General features: G+C 36.1%; 2 protein-coding genes across 2 annotated transcripts; one reads left to right on the top strand and one right to left on the bottom strand.

Annotated features, from left to right (window-relative positions):
• The first annotated feature begins 1,339 nt into the window (after nt 1-1,339).
• Nucleotides 1,340-3,780, top strand: LOC124454132 (GATA zinc finger domain-containing protein 14-like). The gene is made up of 4 exons (XM_047004939.1): nt 1,340-1,365; nt 2,495-3,046; nt 3,121-3,444; nt 3,519-3,780. Exons 1-4 carry the CDS (start codon nt 1,340-1,342, stop codon nt 3,778-3,780), a joined length of 1,164 nt encoding a protein of 387 aa, XP_046860895.1.
• Nucleotides 3,781-3,880: 100 nt separating this feature from the next.
• LOC124454133 lies at nt 3,881-7,915 on the bottom strand. The gene is made up of 4 exons (XM_047004940.1): nt 7,669-7,915; nt 6,515-7,266; nt 6,005-6,211; nt 3,881-4,128 (listed from the first exon to the last, which is right to left on the bottom strand). The coding sequence occupies exons 1-4, from the start codon at nt 7,899-7,901 to the stop codon at nt 3,881-3,883; spliced, it is 1,440 nt and encodes a 479-aa protein (XP_046860896.1). The 5' UTR covers nt 7,902-7,915.
• Nucleotides 7,916-8,645: the final 730 nt, after the last annotated feature.

The following is an 8,645-nucleotide window of genomic DNA, read 5'->3' on the forward strand; positions in this document are numbered from 1 at the left end:
TTGCTCGTTTCGAATTGTGTACGTTGCTTGATTTGAAATGTAGATGTTCGATTTGTGATGATTGGATTTTTACAGTGAATTATGACGCGTATACGTTTATAAATGCACCTACTAATAAACCTATTATCATTTAAAAGAAGAACTTGTGTATCTAGTCTAATACTCAATCGGAAATGGCAAAATTGTTTTGTGACGACATGTATTTTAGTATCACACAAACTTTGCTGGAAGGACATAGAATCGACCGTCTTAATGAATTTCATGCGGTTTTCCACCACCACTATTACCAATGATATTATCAAGTACATTAATTACACAAACAAAACTTACAAGGCACAGATGTTTGCTTTGAGACAACTGATCAAATTTAAATATTTTACTGTAGCTTGAATGCGGACCTTGAACTCTTTATATTACCAATTTAAGCCCTCTCCTTTTTTATTGCGTAGTTCGAAAATTTCTTGCATATAAACAGACCGACATAAGTTCACAAATTTTGCCTCCAAAGTTAGGTATTATTTGCGAATTGTGTAACTTACAGTAGCGATTCGCGGGTAGGATGTCACGGGCTAAAAAATCTCTAATTTTCATAGGAAACATAGAAAATTTAAAGTTCCAATTTTCTACGAAGTTGATGCAGAGTTCTAAGGAAGTCTTTATTTCTACGTGTACACAATTGAATGTGCTCTTGGAGCCAACGTTCTTTCCTGTCAACATCGAAATATGTCGCTAGCGCTTTGGATAATCATGATTTGTGTTTGTTGTACATATTCAAATATATATACATTCGATTTAAAGTTCATGGTTGAAGTCATGCTGAGTTCTATACTTACCAGCAGTTAACAAATCAAGAATTACAACTCGTATGCAACTAGAAATGTTGTTAATTTGACACTCACAAGATATTATAAAATAGATTAATAGAAAAGTTTGACTGTAACAAAAATTCCTGCGCATCTGAAATTTATTGTTATACCAAGGAACGGCAATTTTCTAGTAGATCGAAAGCTTAAATTCAACTATTAATTAAAATAGTTTGGGAATTCTATTATTAAAGGCTGCATAGTTGGATCAGCCCCAACAGTCAAGTTAAAGGCATTCCTTCGATCAAATTAAATGTACATTTGATGAGAAAACACTAAAAATGCGGCGAAGCTGGCTTTGAACATATTACAAAAATTTTAAACAAGACGAAAATGAATAAACTGTCTGACAAAAACAAATTAGCGAAGGTTTCAAAAATATTTTACATTAATATGCTTTAATAATAGTTCCGTTAGTTAAAATGAATAATAAAACAAATATTAAATTGGTTTAAATTGGATATCAAGAATTATTTATGCGCGACGAGTCGGCTTCTGAATGGTTTGCAAATTTGCGACACTGGGTCCAAGCTCGAGTCCTCGGCTCGGTTAATAGTATATCATGAAATAAGTATATATTATTCAAATCTACCCTACAGCTATCTATTTGTCGTTGACTCATTGAGGACGTTCGACGCGCTCGACGCGTTTGACTGGTTTACATTTTAGTGCAACGTTAATTTTGATTTACTGAAAATTGCAGGCGAAAGGCGACAATTAAGAACAATGTAAATAATACAACGAATACTACATGTTTGTAGATGTAGATCGTCCAGGTTGGTATAGGTACGGTGGCCCGTTTGTGCCACAGCTTCGGCGTAGAAATATGTAGCTGTTACATTCAAATCAAGTTTCTCCGTACAAACCCGAGTGTTCTCCGTACGAATATAATGTACTCTATGGAAAACGAACTGCTCCACGCAAATGTTAACTTCTGCTTGTTGAAATGCTACTTCTCCACACTTAAAGAAAGGTTGCTAAGAGCAAATAATCCCTTCTCCACGCTGAAATTATCTTTGTCTATACAAATAAACATACCGAACACTCTCTTTCTTACCCCCTGGCGAAAATAACACACGTGCACACACTAAACGTCGAGGGGGGGGGAGGGTAAGTGCTCCTAATTACTGATTTTTAATTTGTCAACTGACTGTAGTTTGGCGATAACTGGTACCAGTTAAGAAATAAAAGATGTATAAACAGGCGCGGATCCAGCTCCTTAGCTGACCGATGCATTGCGAGCGCCAAAGGCGCGAGCCACCGCTAGGGGGGTCTGGGGGCATGCTCCCCCAGAAAATTTTTGAATTTTCACTATCCGAGAAGCATTTTCCAGCAATTTGGGAAAGGTGACAGAAAAATCTTAAGCGTAAATTTTATCGAAAAAATAACATGAGCCGTCTTTTGTAAGATAACAGCATTGATAAAAGCAATGTTCAAAGGTGGTCTTCTTCCAACGGTAAAAAAGATGAAAACTTTAATAAAAGCAATGTTCAAAGATGGTCTTCTTCTAACGGCAGCAAAGATGACAACAATTATAAAAGCAATGTTCAAAGATGGTCTTCTTCCAACAGCAGCAAAGATGACAACAATTATAAAAGCAATGTTCAAAGATGGTCTTCTTCTAACGGCAGCAAAGATGACAACAATTATAAAAGCAATGTTCAAAGATGGTCTTCTTCGAACGGCAGCAAAGATGACAACAATTATAAAAGCAATGTTCAAAGATGGTCTTCTTCTAACGGCAGCAAAGATGACAACAATTATAAAAGCAATGTTCAAAGATGGTCTTCTTCTAACGGCAGCAAAGATGACAACAATTATAAAAGCAATGTTCAAAGATGGTCTTCTTCTAACGGCAGCAAAGATGACAACAATTATAAAAGCAATGTTCAAAGATGGTCTTCTTCCAACGGCAGCAAAGATGACAACAATTATAAAAGCAATGTTCAAAGATGGTCTTCTTCTAACGGCAGCAAAGATGACAACAATTATAAAAGCAATGTTCAAAGATGGTCTTCTTCTAACGGCAGCAAAGATGACAACAATTATAAAAGCAATGTTCAAAGATGGTCTTCTTCTAACGGCAGCAAAGATGACAACAATTATAAAAGCAATGTTCAAAGATGGTCTTCTTCTAACGGCAGCAAAGATGACAACAATTATAAAAGCAATGTTCAAAGATGGTCTTCTTCTAACGGCAGCAAAGATGACAACAATTTAAAAGCAATGTTCAAAGATGGTCTTCTTCTAACGGCAGCAAAGATGACAACAATTATAAAAGCAATGTTCAAAGATGGTCTTCTTCTAACGGCAGCAAAGATGACAACAATTATAAAAGCAATGTTCAAAGATGGTCTTCTTCTAACGGCAGCAAAGATGACAACAATTATAAAAGCAATGTTCAAAGATGGTCTTCTTCTAACGGCAGCAAAGATGACAACAATTATAAAAGCAATGTTCAAAGATGGTCTTCTTCTAACGGCAGCAAAGATGACAACAATTATAAAAGCAATGTTCAAAGATGGTCTTCTTCCAACGGCAGCAAAGATGACAACAATTATAAAAGCAATGTTCAAAGATGGTCTTCTTCTAACGGCAGCAAAGATGACAACAATTATAAAAGCAATGTTCAAAATGGTCTTCTTCTAACGGCAGCAAAGATGACAACAATTATAAAAGCAATGTTCAAAGATGGTCTTCTTCCAACGGCAGCAAAGATGACAACAATTATAAAAGCAATGTTCAAAGATGGTCTTCTTCTAACGGCAGCAAAGATGACAACAATTATAAAAGCAATGTTCAAAGATGGTCTTCTTCTAACGGCAGCAAAGATGACAACAATTATAAAAGCAATGTTGAAAGATCGTCTTCTTCCAACCACAGCAAAGATGAAATGTTTAAGAAAATCAATGTTTAAACGTGGTCTTCGTCCTCTCAATAACGGCTGAAAACAAGATAACTCTCAAAGAAAATGTAGGTTGTTTATCAGCATTAAGAATTTCTCGTGGAGCTCATCGTCAAGCATCTGTTTCTTTATCCTCCAGGATATCAAGAAATTGCATCCTCGTTGGGTTTTGTCTAGCAAAGGTATTAATCACTTCTTCGACATCACACTTAATATCATCATTAATATGCATTTGGGCTAATCCATTTAACCTTTCGTTGATCATTGTGCTACGTAACCAAGTTTTCATTCGACGAAGGGCAGAAACGGATCTTTCACACTCACATGTAGTGACTGGCACAACAGCGAGTATCTTAAGCGCTGTAAATATATTTGGAAACGCAAGTTTGTTACAAGTTCGAAGCGTGTCGGCAATTGAATCGTACTTAACTTTCTCAAAGCCCCCTTTCCAATTTGTTTTCCACAATCCTAATTCAGCATGTATTTCCGAAAGTGTGGCATATCCTCTTTATATGCAACAGCAAACTTCATAAACTCTTCCTTCCAATTAAAGTCCTTGCAATTGAGAAAAATACTAGGTATAATATAGAATCCACGATAAATGTCGCACACCTCTGAAGAAAACCGAAATTCCATCTGTTCAATCAAGTGATCAAGAAGAGGGATGGTTAGTTTTATGCGGTAGTATTCACGTGCTGTATGTGCAGGATAGTTTTCACGAGTTGTCTGAACATTGCAAAGTCGAGGAATTTTTTCATCAACGTTTACTCTGTTTGCTAAATCCACTGCTTCTTCGTAGTATTGGTAATGAATTGTATCAGCCGAGCTGCGTAAAATTTTTAATTGTGACTTCAAAAGATTTATATGTTTAATTGATTCAGCGATATCGATCATCCTTTGCTGCAGTTGGACAGTCAACGACATTGTGTGATGCAGAACATTTGATGTAATCACAAGATTAACAATAAATTCGAAAGATTTTATGGAACGAAGATATCCCTCTGCGTCCCGACTTGAATTATCAAAATCTTTATTCATATTGAGCTTCATGTACTCTAAACTTTGACAAACAGGTACAAATGCTTCCACAAATCCATCAAGTGTACGTATCCGTTCAACCCAACGCGTTGTGGATGGAGCTCCTAGTTTTTTACGACGTAACCCAGACTTTTCCATATTCTGCCTCAAGCACTGCATTCGTAGGGGGGATGGGCTGAAGAAACTGAAGATCTTTTGAGCATGCCCCAACATGTTTTTGACAGTTTGCTCACCACATGCTTTACCAACAACAAGGTTCAATCGATGACTGGCGCAATGGATATAAAAAGCTTTTGGATTTTTCTTTAAAATACGACCAGCAACTCCCTTTGATTTGCTTGACATTGCACTGGCACCATCATAGCACTGACCACGACAGTTGGAAAGTAGTAGCCCAACTTCGTTTAAAGTATCTTCGATATTCTTCGCTAGCGCTTCGCCAGTCATTCCTTCACACTCAACAAATTTAATAAATCGTTCATTAATTTCTTGCTTTGAGTCAACATACCTTACAACAATTGGCATCTGCTCGATACTGCTGCAGTCTGTTGCCTCATCACCAAGGACTGAGTAAATTGGGCATTCACTAGAATTGATGTCAGAAACAATCTTTTCTTTGATTTGTTCCCCGCAGATCTTTATCAGCTTGTTTTGAATTGTCTTCGAACGATAAGTTGCATTCTTACTTGCATTTTCAAAATGTTTTTCTAGTTTCGCGTCACCCGCGTCTACTCTAAAATTCAAAAAGGCTTGAAAGTTCCCAGGATTAGAAGATAGAAAATACTTTGAGTCGTCACGATGGCCTCGTAAGGGAAGATTCTGTCTGCCTGCCAGTATAATAGTTTTAATAATAGAGCCTAAAACGTCACGATTGTATTGAATGCGGGCACTTCTAAGATGATCGGCTTGTTCGTCGATGCCAATAGTTTTACCTTTCATCACACGTTGGAACTGCGACAAACGTAACTTGGAGTCACGGTGAATTAGGGAATATTTGTCATGCTGGTAAAATTTTGTTGCCGCACTTTGCCAGTTTCTTAAGGGTTCCTTAAATAATTTACTAAGCTTTGAACCATTATGTCCTGTTTGATGACCGAACAAAACGCAATAATAACAAAGGCTCCATCAAATAATTTAGAGTAGCACAACCAGGACCAACGATCTAGCCAGCCAGCACAAAATTTTCTTGAAGATTTACCATTCTCAGAAAAGGAAAATTGAAAGAAGGGAGGCTTCCAGTGATTTGTTATAAGTCTTAGCTTTGTGTCGTCATCTAGGGCCGCCACAGATACAAAATGTCCAATATCCAAGGGATCAACATCTGTCATATCAGTTTTTACAGATTTTGACAAGAGACAAGAAGCATTTGATACTTTTCCATCTTCAAAGTCGCATGAAAGAGGTCCTAAATAAAACATTACTAAGATGTAGGTATACGACTACATTCAAAATAATAAAGCCTGAATGTGTTAACATGCAAGGTCATATATCATAGGTCATTGTTTTTGGTGCATTTGAGTGAAAGCTTGTTGCCAATTTGACGATCTCATGTTTAGAAGGAAGGATTTATTCACATGTACAAAAACTATCCTCCATCCCACAACGAATACTTTATATTGCATGGTATGCTTTACTTATGTTCTTAGAAAAGCATACTTACCTATAATTAAAATATATTTGCACATGAACAATCACTAATTTAACCCACGTTTTAAGGAAGTCTTCAAGCAATCATAGCTGCTGCCATCTAAGTCTTCCCTTGGTGAGGATTTTGCAGGTGCTACCAAAGTTGTGTCTATTTGTTGCTCAAGTCCACTTTTATTTTTCTGTAAGACATCAACTTTAAAGTGGTCAGTAATTTTTTTTTTATTATTAACTCTTGAGTTATTAGTTTGATTAAATTCAATTAGTGGTACAAAATGATTGGGTTGAAATTCTATATCTAATTCTGGAAGAGAATAAGCACCAGTAGTTGTCCACATTAAAATTAACTTAGCAGGCTGAACAAGTTGACTTGAAATATGTTGGTGTGCTTGCCGTGGAAGAATTTTACCATTTAGAAATTGTGAATATTTGGTCTCCTGGTCCAACTTTTCGGGATAAACTGAAATTATAGTCATTCCAGTGACAGAAGACAAACCAAATATACACATAAGTGAAGAATAAGTACCATTGCATGCATTATTTAGAGCTTCCTCTTTAACTACTACTACCTTTGTGCTTGGATTTTTCCTATCATAGCCATTGCCTAAAGCCACATCTGATACTGATGCAGAAAAAGCAGTATTTTCTGACTTAAAAAAATGCAACTTATCTTTTAAGTAAGGGTGGTTAGCATAATACTCCTGGTGATTGAATAGCTCAATGCTTGTCAAGTCTCTCAGCAAATGACATAGGTCTTCCTTGCCACAAAGTAATTTTGAGCAGGCTCTGTACAGACAATTACCATCACCTCTAGTTCTAAAAATATATAGCAGAGTTAAGAAAATTCTCATTGTGTGGCTAAAAATTAGAAATCAGAAGAATTCAAAACTTAAATGTCTGACAGGGTTATTTGGAAAAGAAAATGTTAGCTTCTACTGAAGTCATAAGTATATTGGAAGAAGGAATACAGTCATTACATTTTTAATGTAATCCATACAATACATAAACTAAAATGCAACTAAAATCGCACCTACCCCTGCATATTACAGTTTGTATTATATTACATATGAATACAAGTATAAGTGCTGCATAAGTAATATGACATCGTGTATATTTTATGATGATTGTTCGTCGTTATCTACACGACTACACTCTGAGTCTGAAATGAGTAAACTATTTACATTTAAAACATGCAAGCATAAAGGTAAATTTACTTACTTTAAAGCTCTTAGTTCTCCACTTTGCCAATGAACTGTCAAGTGCTTAGGTATTAACATTTCACTTGACATATCTCTGCCATTTTTACCCTTTGAAAAGGGATTCCAAGGAGAGGATTTTGAAATAAAAGTAGCAGCTCTCGTTTCATAGGTTCGACGCATTCCATTAATATCAAATGACTTCTCTTCTCGAAGCAGAGTACACAGAACGTGTTTGATATTCTCGACAGCCATGACTTCGAGCGATGATTGCGAGTTATATCAAGTGATCAAATAACAATGCATTCTCAACTTTGAAGTTCAAAGTTGAATGCATCGGTGCCATGTGCCCACAATCACAAAATTATGGAAAATGCATCGCTCAGCGGCAAAATCTACCGTGACGTGAGGCCCTAAAACAATTGTTTTGCTGATGTCACAGTAGATTTCACGCGGAAAAGGACTCGGGACCGATGCATCGCAAATCTACTGTGACGTAGCGATGCCTCTTCCATCTACCGTGACGTGCTGGCAGAATACTATTAAATTACTTACTAATTATGTATTCACGACAAAATTTCGCTAAATTTTATCGACTTTTCTTTCGCTAAATTTTATCGACTTTTCTTTCGCTATTTGTGTCATGGAATACGACAAAATTATCGGAGAACACAAATGTTATTTCTAGAACAAATTTTAGCTTAAAACTGCTAAATCTATAAGTTAACTAAACAATATATCACTGTCAAATGTGCGTTTTAAATAATTCGAAAATAATATTTGCTATTTATTTCAATAAAATGCAAACTCGCTGATTTTAATATCTAAATATTTTGACCGATGCATTCGCATCGGTTGCATCGGTCTAGATCCGCCCCTGTGTATAAATGACCTGCTAAATTGATCAATTGCGAAAATAGCCTTAACATATGTCGAGACTATTAAAATGATCAGTCACATCATTGTGATTAATATGGATTTTATTTGTATAACAATAAC

Source organism: Xenia sp. Carnegie-2017, unplaced genomic scaffold (assembly GCF_021976095.1).
Source record: "Xenia sp. Carnegie-2017 unplaced genomic scaffold, XeniaSp_v1 HiC_scaffold_3, whole genome shotgun sequence".
In the NCBI taxonomy this organism is placed as follows: domain Eukaryota; kingdom Metazoa; phylum Cnidaria; class Anthozoa; order Malacalcyonacea; family Xeniidae; genus Xenia; species Xenia sp. Carnegie-2017.